This window comes from Cuculus canorus, chromosome 28, assembly GCF_017976375.1.
Source record: "Cuculus canorus isolate bCucCan1 chromosome 28, bCucCan1.pri, whole genome shotgun sequence".
In the NCBI taxonomy this organism is placed as follows: Eukaryota; Metazoa; Chordata; class Aves; order Cuculiformes; family Cuculidae; genus Cuculus; species Cuculus canorus.
This window is the reverse complement of record NC_071428.1, coordinates 3,868,256-3,880,312: the sequence shown is the minus strand read 5'-3', so window position 1 is coordinate 3,880,312 and position 12,057 is coordinate 3,868,256. Positions and strand designations below refer to the sequence as shown.

Genomic DNA, 12,057 nt, shown 5'->3' with positions numbered 1-12,057 from the left:
ACCCTTGCTCAAACACCACGAAGTGCGTGGGGACATGAAGGGATTAGTTATTGCTTGCTTAGTTTTTGAGGTGTAACAAATGATCACAATCATCTCCGTCTGTTCCACCACAATATCAGTGTGAAAATGAGACTGTTGTACTGCATTTAGGCAGAAGTATTATGGCAGTTAAAGCAGGTTCTAAACTAGACCATAATTTTCTGATGGTAAACAATAAAAGAGGACTAAGTTCATTGGTAAAAAAAAGAAGAAAAGCCTCTCGAGTCCAACTTTTGCCCTGAAGAACAGTAAGTGCGGATTCTGGCAATGCTCGTATGCTGAAAGACACAAGTGATTTGGTAAGGGGACAGAGGCAGAGAGGTTGTGAAGTCCGGTTGGAGCATTTTCATGTCACCTAAGAGCGATCCTTATTTCCCAACAACTAAACCCCACGTCAAGTACTTACCGACATGTATAGGGGCTGGAAACAATCCGTGTTCGTGCTCTCCAGGCGTATACTCCAGCTTTTCTTTCTTCAGTTGTATCAGACGGCTCTTGGGACTGTGGATGACATCGACAACAAAAATCAGTGAGGAACACCTGACATTTGCAGACCCGCATTTTCTGTTTTCATTAAAGCACGAATGTCTAGAACAAGAGAATAACAGAAATAGCACAAAAATGATTTCCAGGTTGCTTGCTAAATGCCCCCATCACATCCATCTCAAACCTCGTGATATGCTGCCATTCAGGGAATACCTAAAGGGATACCATCAACTTTAATTCCTAGTACGTGATACACAACTGAGGTTACAAAAATAAAACAAGATCAATAAACCATATTTGATATTGCTTGCTTGGGTATTTAACATGTTATTCGCATTCAGTGCCTGCTTTCCTCATGGGCTACGAACAAACATCCACGTGCTGCTCCTGGGGAAGGCTGTTCAACAAGAAAAGCAGGAAAAGAGTCATAGAATCATGGAATGGTTTGGGTTGGAAGGGACCTCAAAGCCCATCCAGTTCCATCCCCCTGCCATGGGCAGGGACGGAGGTAATAAGTTGTGAGACGAGAGGAAACGGCCTCAAGTTGCACCAGCGCAGGTTCAGATTGGACATCAGGGAAGTTTCTTCACCGAAAGGGTCATCAGGCACTGGCAGAGGCTGCCCAGAGTGGTGGAGTCTCTATTCCTGGAGGGATTTAAAAGATGGGTTGACAAGGTGCTCAGGGATGGTTTAATGGTGTACAGGAATGGTTGGATTCAATGATCTCCAAGTTCTTTTCCAAAGAAATGATTCTACAATTCTGTGACTCTCTTCCAGTCAACTAAAGCTAGCAGTGACACAACCCATGTTTTTGATACTGCTGTTTTCAACTAGATGCAACTGATTGAGAGAGGCTGCAAGCCGTAATGGTAACCTCAGCAGAACTTCCACTACTGTGGATTTTCTAATGGAAGTGTTTAAGAAAGATGGAAGAGAGAAGGGAAAATGGTTTTTAAGGCAAAGTGTCTGCAACTGAACGCTGCAAACAACAGAGAAACAGCCAAGCACACCACCACCACCAGCCTGTGGAGCCTGCTTAGCTGAGGCAGCGCTAACGCAGAACTGTGCCATCACTAGAGGGTGCCCTGCAACCAAGAGTTGCATTTGTGTTCTATCTTCCCTCTTCCAATTTAAAGCCATTCCGGCTCGTCCTATCCCTACATGCCCTTGTAAAAAGTCCCTCTTCAGCTTTCTTGTTGCTCATTTCAGGTACTGAAAGGCTGCTATAAGGTCTCCCCAAAAGAGACCTTTTAATCTGCCAGATCATATTAAACAAGAAGTGCAAGTTCTTGACTTGCACTGTTGGAACAGGTCCAGAGGAGGGCTACGAAGATGATCAGAGGGCTGGAGCACCTCCCATACGAGGATACGTCAGCCTGGAGAAGACAAGGCTCGGAGGAGATCTTACAGTGACCTTCCAGTACCTGAAACGGTCTAAAAGAAAGCTGGGGAGGGACTGTTCACAAAGGCTTGTAGTGATAGGATGAGGGGGAACAGGGATAAACTGGAGAGGGGCACATTTAGGCTAGACATTAGGAAGAATTTCTTCACCATGAGAGTGGGGAGGCATTGGAACAGGTCGCCCAGGGAAGCTGTGGCTGCCCCATCCCTGAAGGTATTCAAGGCCAGGGTGGATGAGCCTTGGGCAGCTTGATCTAGTGGGGTTTCCCTGCCCATGGCAGGGGGTGGAATTGTATGATGTTTAAGGTCCCTTCCAACCCAAAGTATTCTACGCCTCCATGATTTCTACACATTTGTTCCAACAGCTGTAAAAAGTGTAAAGAAGCAGAACTGGGAGCAAGCGTGGGCTGCTTACTCAAAACAAGAGATATTGGCTTTCTTGTGGGCACCAGGTTCTGAGCCAACAGGTGACAAAACCAAAAGAAATCTGCATTTTTACTCTAAACGTCTCACAGAAAGCAAAGTTCACTTCACCGTGCATGAGCAGGGTGCATAAATAAAATGCTTTCACACAAAAGATGACCCTTTGTCATCATTCAGTGAATAAAAATAGGAAACTAATGGCCCTTTTACGCAGACATCGGACTCCATAACCTTCTTCAAGGCTGACACTCAGAAACGCTTTCAGATTGCTGGAGGCTGCTCTCTGTCTGGGGTTACATTTTACATCTTCACTGGGTCAGATTCTGATAGTTATCATGCACGTCATTTTTCACAGGCATGAATTAAGTTAATGGGTTTATTTCAGCTCGTTATTAGTAGCAGCTTGTTACGGCCCTAGCTCTAAGGAGCCAGCTTCCACAGGAATATCATAGCAGCTTTGCAGTGCTATTACTTACTCTGTTGTTTTGTACACGTCAGAGTAGAGCCCAGCCTTCTGGTACTTCTTCTTTGGGGGTCGAGGGGCTTTTTTCTCACGTTGGGTGAGAGAAGGCAGAGGCTGTTCAGGATTCTCGGGTTCAGGCGGTTTCCCAAGGGCATCATGAGGGCTGGGAGGTTCAGTGACTGCCTCAGAAAAACTGCAAGAAACAGTAAAGATCATCTTACCTTATTTCTTACCATAAAGATTACTTTACCCTATTTCATTATTCCGCTGCACAATATGGCCAGCAGAAAAAATTATCTGGGTTTCTGAATTACTAGAGATTGCAGCTACTTAAAATAACTGCAGTCCAGTGGTTGTGCTCAAGTAGGGGTCAGAGATAACCGTAAATCATGGCAGAGCTCTTTCTAGCAATCTTGTTACTAACTATTACAAAAAGAACGTTATTTGTACTGCTAAGTTTATACCCTGGAGCCTCAAGTGAGTAATTTAGAAGGTGGCTTTGCTATCTGCTTTTGTATTCTCAAAACAAAGTGTGGTAAAGCTTTCCTCAGCCCTCAGGAGAGCTACAATGCACCCTTGGAACATGTGGTTCCATCAACATTCTCTGCATCTCAATACCTACACTGCAGCAGGCGCTTCTGGAACACAAACAGATGGGTTTTCTTCAGAAGTTCTGAAGACATGGGGAGGAAGAGTTTGTTTTGGTGACTTCAGGGACAAGCATGAGAACATCAGCCCAGAGGCAGCTTTCTGTGCAACCAGTGACTGCACACTGAGGTGCCCACTTGAACTTCTCCTCGTTGCGATGGTTTTACTCCTTATTTGCTGTGTATCAGCCAATCGCACTTCACAGTCGGGGCTGCTTCTGCTTGTAACACACGTATGTCACATGCTGAGATTCCCACGGCACACGTAGCTCTTATAGTTCCTTGTTCCGCACATGAAGAAGGAACAACTTCTCTACGATACCTCATTAGTAAACTCATTACTGCAATCATAACTCTTGTCTCTCTTGAGATATAAGCCAAACAATTACAGATTTCCTGAGATTCCACCCCATTTTCAGGGGTGCTCAGAACCTTAGGAAGACCACAAGCACCCCAAGAGCTGACACATCATAGAATCCCTTGGTTGGAAAAGACCTTTGAGATCATCGAATCCAACCATCCCTGTCCACTACTAAACCATCCCTGAGCACCTTGTCTACCTGTCTTTTAAACCCCTCCAGGGATGGGGACTCAACCATCTACCTGGGCAGACGTTCCAGTGCATGAGAGCCCTTTCAGTGAAGAAATTTTTCTTGATGTCCAATCTGAACCTGCCCTGGTGCAATTTGAGGCCATTTCCTCTCATCTTATCACCTGTCACCTGGGAGAAGAGACCAATACCCACCATTCTACAACCTCCTTCCCGGTAGTTGTAGACAGGGATAAGATCTTCCCTCGGCCTCCTTTTTCTTGTTCTCCCGCCCCTTCCCCAGCTTCCTCGGCTCCGTCTGAACTAACTCTTTACTGAAAACAAATGCATTGAGCGGAGCTCATCAGAGCAGGATTCTTTCATGCCTTGTTCAAATGTTAAGAACATCTGTGTGCTGGTTTGGGCTGAAGCAGAAAATTCTTCCGTCTTTTCAGGCTGATATTTCTCACCAAGGTGTGTGGAAAGGTCACGCTTGCACCTATTCCTATAGAAATCAAGACCATCCCAGAGTTCTGTGCCATATACATCATTCTCAGGATAAAGCTTAGGGATCACGAGTCAGTCCTCCTTCTTCGATGGCCAATGTTCAGGGAGGAACATGTCTGTCTGTCTACCCCTGAACCCAATCGGCGTGTTCCTGAACACAGTTCCCATCTGCCACTAAGTCCAGTCCATGGACAAGTGGTTATTGGGAGAGTTTGTATATTTTATATTGGGTTTTGTATATATTTTAGTATTTTCTTACTGATATTGTTATCTTCCTTTTATTATTCTCGTTGCATTAAAGCTCTTCTAGTCTCAATTCCCAACCCACAAGTCTCTGTCCCTCTTGTATCCCTTTGCCGTTTCTGGTGGGAGGGGAATTGGGACTGAAAGCTGCTGACCTGGCTCAGGGGGTGGGCTAAACCGGGACAACAATCAGCAATGACTACAGCGATGGGACAAAATTGTTAGGGAATTACCTCTTACTGCTCTCCTGTTCATCTTCCGGTAAAGGCTTCTGTCGCTTCCTGGCCTGCTCCTCTGCAAGCCACCTCTTTCTCTTCCAGCCTTTTTGGTGATCCGGATTCAAGTTCACGCTTTGCACCACAGCTTCAATCACATCTGTGATGGTATCAGGGCCGAGGTGTAAGGGGCTGCTGCTTTCTTCTCTCTTCTCTAACTCTTGACTGACCAGTCGAGCTGCCTGGAAAGCCTGCATTGAGACGACAGCCTGCATCGGGTATTTCCGGGGCCTCCCCGGCCTGCGCTTCACAAAGTTATTCCCTGTCCGTGACTGCCTTTGCAGTTTTTTGGCTTTAAGAATTTTATTGACATGGTCAAGATTTTTTTTTGTTGCCAAGATCTTGTTATAATTGCACATTTTCCTTGCTTGTTGCTGCATGGCTTCGACCACGCTTCTCTTGAGATGATGTGGGGAGTAGCTGCTTGGGAGTCTGTCTGAGAGGAGCGAAACGCTGTCGCTGCAGGAGCTGCTGGGAACTGCAGGCACTGCCAGGCTGTCCTGTTTGCCCAGAGCTCTCTCCCTGGTGTGGTTCCGAGCAGGACTGGCCGATGGTGGAACAGAAACATTTGCAATGACAGCTTCTAAGGTTTTATCCAAAGCAGCCGGGCCCTCATGCTGTGCCATGCGTTGCAGTAAGGTGTCCACGGAATCCTCACCGGACACCTGCCGAGCACCTCGGGCAGGGGCTCCAACCACTGAAATACAAAAAGAGGCGCTGAAATAGACTGGAGAGAACATCAAATGAGGCTGGAAGTAGCCTCCAACAGCTGGATGGACCAGCAGCCTTTTAGCATTGTAATAACCTGGAACATTCAGCAACAAGACTGCGATTCCTGTAACACAAGTTCTAATGGGAGAGGGATCCAGTGATGTGAGGAAGTGAAAAGCTACATATCATATCAGCAACTTTAATATACAATTATTTCCTTTTTATTCACACATGATCCCCTATTTTTAAGGTCAAAGAGCAACGTGGGCATTCCCCACACACGCCCCATCAAGAAGGCTTCTCAAGTGTCTTTCTATCCACAGAATAAAAAAAATAACGGAATGGGTTGGGTTGGGGACTTGAAGCTGGCTTAAGTAACGCAAATTTGGAGCATCTCCCATACGAGGGCAGGCTGACAGATTTGGGCTTGTTCAGCCTGGAGAAGAGAAGGCTCCGAGGAGATCTTAAAGCGACCTTCCAGTACGTGAAAGGCCTACAAGACAGCTTGGTGATAGGACGAGGGGGAATGAAGATAAACTGGAGAGGGGCACATTTAGGCTAGACATAAGGAGGAATTTCTTCACCATGAGAGTGGAGAGACACTGGAACAGGTTGCCTAGGGAAGTTGTAGCTGCCCCATCCCTGGAGGGGTTCAAGGCCAGGTTGGATGGGCCTTGGGCAGCCCGATCCAGAGGGAGGTGTCCCTGCCCATGGCCGGGGAGGTGGAACTAGATGATCTTTAAGGTGCCTTCCAACCCAAACTATTCTATGCTTATATGATTCTATGAACTGCAATGCAACAAAGCCACGCATCTGTACCCCACACGTTTGGGATGTTCTTCAGACAAGGAGCAGGAGTAACTCTACTAGGAACAGCTGGAATTAAAAACTGATAATATTTAGTCGTACCAGTGTTATCTGTTTCCCAACTTTCTAATTTCATAGAATGGTTTGGGTTGGAAGGGACCTCATAGCCCATCCAGTTCCACACCTCCCACTGGCTCAGGGCCTCCAAGACCCATCCAACCTGGCCTGGAACCCCTTCAGGGATGGGGCAGCCACCACTGCTCTGGGCAACCCGGGCCAGGGCCTCCCCACCCTCACAGCAAAACATTTCTTCCTAAAGCCTCATCTCAATCTCTCCTCTTTCAGCTCAAAACCGTTCCCCTTGTCCTTTCTCTGCACTCCCTGATCCAGAGCTCCTCCCCAGCTTTCCTGAAGCCCCTTTCAGCACTGGGAGATGCTCTAAGGTCTCCTCGGAGCCTTCTCCAGGCTGAACAACCCCAACTCTCTTGGCCTGGCCACATACAGGAGGTGTTCCAGCCCTCAGATCATCGGCCTGGCCACATACAGGAGGTGTTCCAGCCCTCAGATCATCTCCGTGGCCTCCTCTGGACTTGCTCCAACAGCTCCATGTCTTTCCTGTGCTGAGGACTCCAGAACTGGATACAGGGCTCCAGATGAGGTCTCACAAGTTCATTATTTTCTTAAGACTAAATGTCTACATCCCTGAGCAGAGGCCAGGATGCTTATCGAAGATATTACACAATCACAGAATGGTTTGGGTTGGAAAAGACCTTTAAGATCGAGTCCAATCATCAACCCAGCCTTGCTAAGACGCCACTCATCCTATCCCTGCACTCCCTGATCTAAAGCCCTTCCCAGCTTTCCTATGGGCCCCAACACTAGAGATCCCCTTTGCCCAGAAAAATTAAATACCAATTAAGAATGAGGAGTGCCTGAGATGTTTTAAAATTCATTTTTCTTCTATTTTTTTAGTTTGAAAGTACTGAAACAACTTTCCCATTGTTCATGCAGTTTCTTTATCACAAACATAACGATGACAGAACTGATTGCAATCAGGCTTAGATAAAGGTAAATCAAAGTATCTGGACAAAAGAGAAAGGCTGATTTACACGGGAAGTGAAGTTAGCTCTCACTTTAAACTGAATCTTATGCACTTTAGAGCTGCAAACTGGTGTTTGAAAAGGAGAATTTCCAGGTCAAGCACATAGATTATGCTGTATTAAAAAGGGATTTGTTCCAAACGAAGAGCTTCCCAAAGCTGCTCTGCTGGTTCTTAGTGATAACATATAATCAGAAGAAACCCTGTTCTTCCTGGAATAAAGTGGACACTGTCTTCTCATAAATATATCATCATTGCACATGAGAATCCACAAAATACTACTGTAATTACAGCCAATTACTGAGATGAGATCTATGTGAACGAGTGGACCCTGGGCTGTCGACCGGAGAGCTGGACCAGTGTGAAGGGAACTTAAAGGGGAGACAACAAACTGTTTCTCTAAAGGGTTTCTATCATTTGATTACTCATTGACTGACAAAGATAAAGCAGAAACAGGTCAGGATAAGTATTTTCTAGTCCTGATGTGGTTCTCTGGAGAAATGTATTCCTTATCAGGATTCCAGAGTCATGAGTTTGCAAGCACAAATGAAAATGGTGTGGGGAAAGCGCACAATTTAAAGGAGGGAGAGTCAGCACAAGCTCTCCAATTTCTCCAGGGAACAACATTCTTCTTATAGGGTGAAAAGGGAACTGAAGCACACGGTGCTGTAATCCCTCACAAACCCCAGCAACCTCAACAACTCGGAGAGAACTGGAAGGATTTACCCTTTCAGCTTTCATTGAGAAGAACTAATACAGATAAATCACTCTTTGTTTTCGTTTGGCCTTTACAGACGGACCGGGAGGCAGCGGAGGCTCCTCACAGAAACACCATCTGTTTCGCAGCGAGCTCCGTAAGCAGCTGCGCTATCCACGGATAACCATGCTACGCAGCACAGCACATGTGGACACGGAGTCCGATGGGTGTCCTTGAGCTTCTGTTGCTGTTTAGAAACCGATCTCAAAGGCTGGGACAACTGAGGCCTCTGATGCCAGAACAGCTGCAGCCCTGGGCAGCCCTGGGTAACAGAACAGTTCTGACAAACACACTGAAATCCCACACGCATTCCAGATCTACGGAAAACAGACAAGGACCAGTCTTTTCAGCTGCATCATCAATTCAGTGACTTTGAAGTTAATAAACTGGTGATTCATTTCATTCCTACGCTCTCCTGCACCAAATCTGCCTGAACCTTTAACACTTCCCTACATAAACGTTCAACAACGGCAGCTGCCCTGTTACAACGAATCAGGAAAGGAAAATGAATGAGATCAAGGGGAAAAGGAGTGGACGCTGCTTTACTGCAGATGCCTGTCTTTAGCATACACTGAATAAAGCATCTCTTGCAAGTATCTCTTTAAAGGGAGGAGAAATAGCAGCTCCAGCATGTTCTTCCTCTCTGGAAATCAGAACAAGTAGCTCTGAAAGTACCAATCCAAGGAGCTTTACTACAAATTTCAATCAGCTGTGGTATCTCAGAGTGTTTGGGTTGGAAGGGACCTTAAAGCCCATCCAGTTCCACCCCCTGCCATGGGCAGGGACACCTCCCACTGGCTCAGGGGCTCCAAGCTCCATCCAACCAGGCCTTCAACACCTCCAGGGATGGGGCAGCCACCACTGCTGTGGGCAACCTGGGCCAGGGCCTCCCCACCCTCACAGCAAAACATTTCTCCCTAAGATCTCATCTCAATCTCCCCTCTTTCAGCTCAAAACCGTTCCCTCTCATCCTCTCCCTGCCCTCCCTGATCCAGAGCCCCTCTCCAGCTTTCCTGGAGCCCCTTTCAGTACTGGAAGCTGCTTTAAGGTCTCCCCAGAGCCTTCTCTTCTCCAGGCTGAAGAACCCCAACTCTCTCAGCCTAGCATCTCCATGAACACGTTGCTGTTGCTGAAGCTCTCACAGCGATGCTGTTTCAGCTCTCTGTAGCAGCACAGCTCTCATTACAGCAGTGATCCCAACAACAAGGCCACCTGATAGCACTTGCCTGTAGAAGATGTGCCCTCAGATGTTGATCTCTTTCTGGAAGGGCTGCAGCTTGTGCTCTCCGTTTGCCTCTGGGAAGGTTTGTCCTGTGTTGGCAAAGTGCCTGGAAAGCAGATCAGGGAAGAGAAAAGCACAAAAACAACATTTCAGTCTGGCAGCGCCAATACAACACAGGGTGGATGCTAAATAGTCAAACTACGATCACTGTTTCTTAACTTCGGGAACCCTGGCTTGCTACGCTGCGCATGGGTGGAGGAGGACAGAAATAGACCAGCAGGAAGGACTTTCTCACAGGTAAAGGAGCCTCAGAAAAAGCCACTTAACAGCATCAGAGTATTGGCTTTTGTGTAAAAACACCCCAAACCCCCATAATCCTACTTTCAAATGAACCCCCAGCTTCATTCCTCAGTTTTCACTGAACAGTTGAGGTTGCGAAGGACCTCTGTGGATTACTGAGACCAACAGCTCTGCTCAAACCAGGGTCAACCAGAGCAGGTTGCTCCGGGGCACCATGTTCAGTCAGGTTTTCAACATCTCCAACAACAGAGACTTCGCAACCCAGAGTTCCAGGAAGACCTTTTCTTCTTGTGTATGAGCAATCCCCTGTACTTCAGTGTGTGCTCATCACCTCCTATCCTGTCACTGGGGACAGCTTGGCTCACTCTTCTTTACTTCCCCCCTTCAGGCAGGGGTACGCATTGTTAAGATCTCCCTTGCACATTCCCTTCTCCAGGCTGAACAGTCCCAGCTCTCCCATCCTCTCTCCAATCTTGCAATCATCCCTGTGGCTTTTCACTGGACACACTGCACTATGTCCATGCTTTTCCTGCCCTGAGAAGCCCAGAACTGGACACAACATTCCAGATGGGGTCTCACCAGGGATGAGTAAATGGGAATAATCATCACCCTCAACTTGCTGGCAACGTTCTTCCTAATGTATCCCAAGACTCTATTCTTTTTAAGAGTCTTTCCAGCCCCTTCCATCAGCCAGTGAGGAGCAGCACAATCATCCCCTGTACCCACCGCTCCTCCCAGCTGTTTCATAGGATCATGGAATGGTTTGAGTTGGAAGGGACCTCAAAGCCCATCTAATTCCAACCCCATGCCACGGGCAGGGACACCTCCTACTGGATGACGGGGCTCTAAGCCCCAACCAACCTGGCTTTGAACACCTCCAGGAATGGGGCAACCTGGGCCAAGGCCTCCCCACCCTCACAGGAAAAAAATATCTGCAACCTTGCTGAAGACGCACTCTGTCCCATCACACAGGTCATCAGCAAAGAAGCTGAACAGTCCTGGAGCCCATCCTGATCCTTGAAAGGGCGACAGGGGGCCTCCAGCCCATCCCAGCACTGGCCTGGCAGGTCAGCCCATTTCCAACCTACCTCGCTTTGTAAAAGCTGCATTGATTTCATAAAGCATAGATTAACACAAATACCTTTGCACCTCAGAGGAAAAAAACCCTTAAATGGCAGGAATGGTTGTTCCCTGCAGGAACGGGCTGTAAGATACAAGAGGAAAAAAAGGGAGGAATGTGGAGGACTGCTGGGACGGCAAAGCTGTTTGTAGCTGCGCCTGCTGACAGATTGTGTCCCTGTCCCAGAGGTCTCCTTTCTTTCACAGATGCGGAGCTGCTCTCCTTCCCAGCTCGACTCAGCTGGCAGCTCCTGGCTGGCAGCTTTCCAGTCAGCGTCCCGCTGTGATCCCCCAAAACTGCTGCCAATTGATCACAATGCTTCCCTCAATGCCTGGTGGGACCTGGCTGATCCTGGCCCTTCCCCTCAGCACCTGGCAGAATGCAGCCAATCTTGGCCCCTCCTTCCATGCCCGGTGGGATGGGGCCAATCCCAGCCCTTCCCTCAGCACCTGGAGAGAGGCAGACAGTTTTCAGCCTGGAGGCACAAGGACATGCGCATCCTACTTCACCCTTCACAGACTCTGGCTGCTGCCTCCAAACTATCCAACCATCATCAGATGGAACAGAGGGAGTAAAGCCTGTTCACCTGTGCTGAAGGGCTGACCTTGTTCTTTCCCTTTTTCCCCCAGGACTGAGCAGCACACTCGGACCCAAGAGAGATTCCAAAGTCTCTGCAATTTGCCATAGCCTTTGATATGGTGAAGTTTAGTAAAAACCACTGGAAACATCAGATGAGTAGTAACGGTGTCATAGAATCATAGAAGCGTTTGGTTGCAAAAGATCTTTGAAATCATCAAGTCCAACCATCCCTGTCTACCACTGAACCACCTCTGAGCACCTCATCCACCTGGCTTTTAAAGACCTAAAACAATGGGGACTCAACCACTGCCCTGTGCAGCCTCTGCCAGTGCCTGAGAACCCTTTCCATAAAGAAATTTTTCCTAATATCCAGTCTCAATCCCCCCAGGCACAACTTGAGGCCATTTCCTCTCATCTCATCACTCGTTCCTTGGGAGCAGAGCCTAGCA

The 12,057-nt window shown here is 47.6% G+C and overlaps 1 protein-coding gene across 5 annotated transcripts in view; it reads right to left on the bottom strand.

Annotated features, from left to right (window-relative positions):
• The window catches only part of ASH1L (ASH1 like histone lysine methyltransferase), a 59,399-nt gene that overhangs the window by 25,118 nt on the left and 22,224 nt on the right, over positions 1 to 12,057 (bottom strand). For 3 of the 5 annotated variants that reach the window (XM_054051187.1, XM_054051188.1, XM_054051191.1), the window contains exons 4-7: positions 9,614 to 9,715; positions 4,972 to 5,710; positions 2,826 to 3,005; positions 446 to 627 (exon numbers count right to left, since the gene is read on the bottom strand). In XM_054051187.1, coding sequence (XP_053907162.1) covers positions 446 to 627; positions 2,826 to 3,005; positions 4,972 to 5,710; positions 9,614 to 9,715 — 1,203 coding nt within the window. The remainder of the gene's footprint in view (positions 1 to 445; positions 628 to 2,825; positions 3,006 to 4,971; positions 5,711 to 9,613; positions 9,716 to 12,057) is intronic. The other 2 variants (XM_054051190.1, XM_054051189.1) reach the window with 1 other exon arrangement.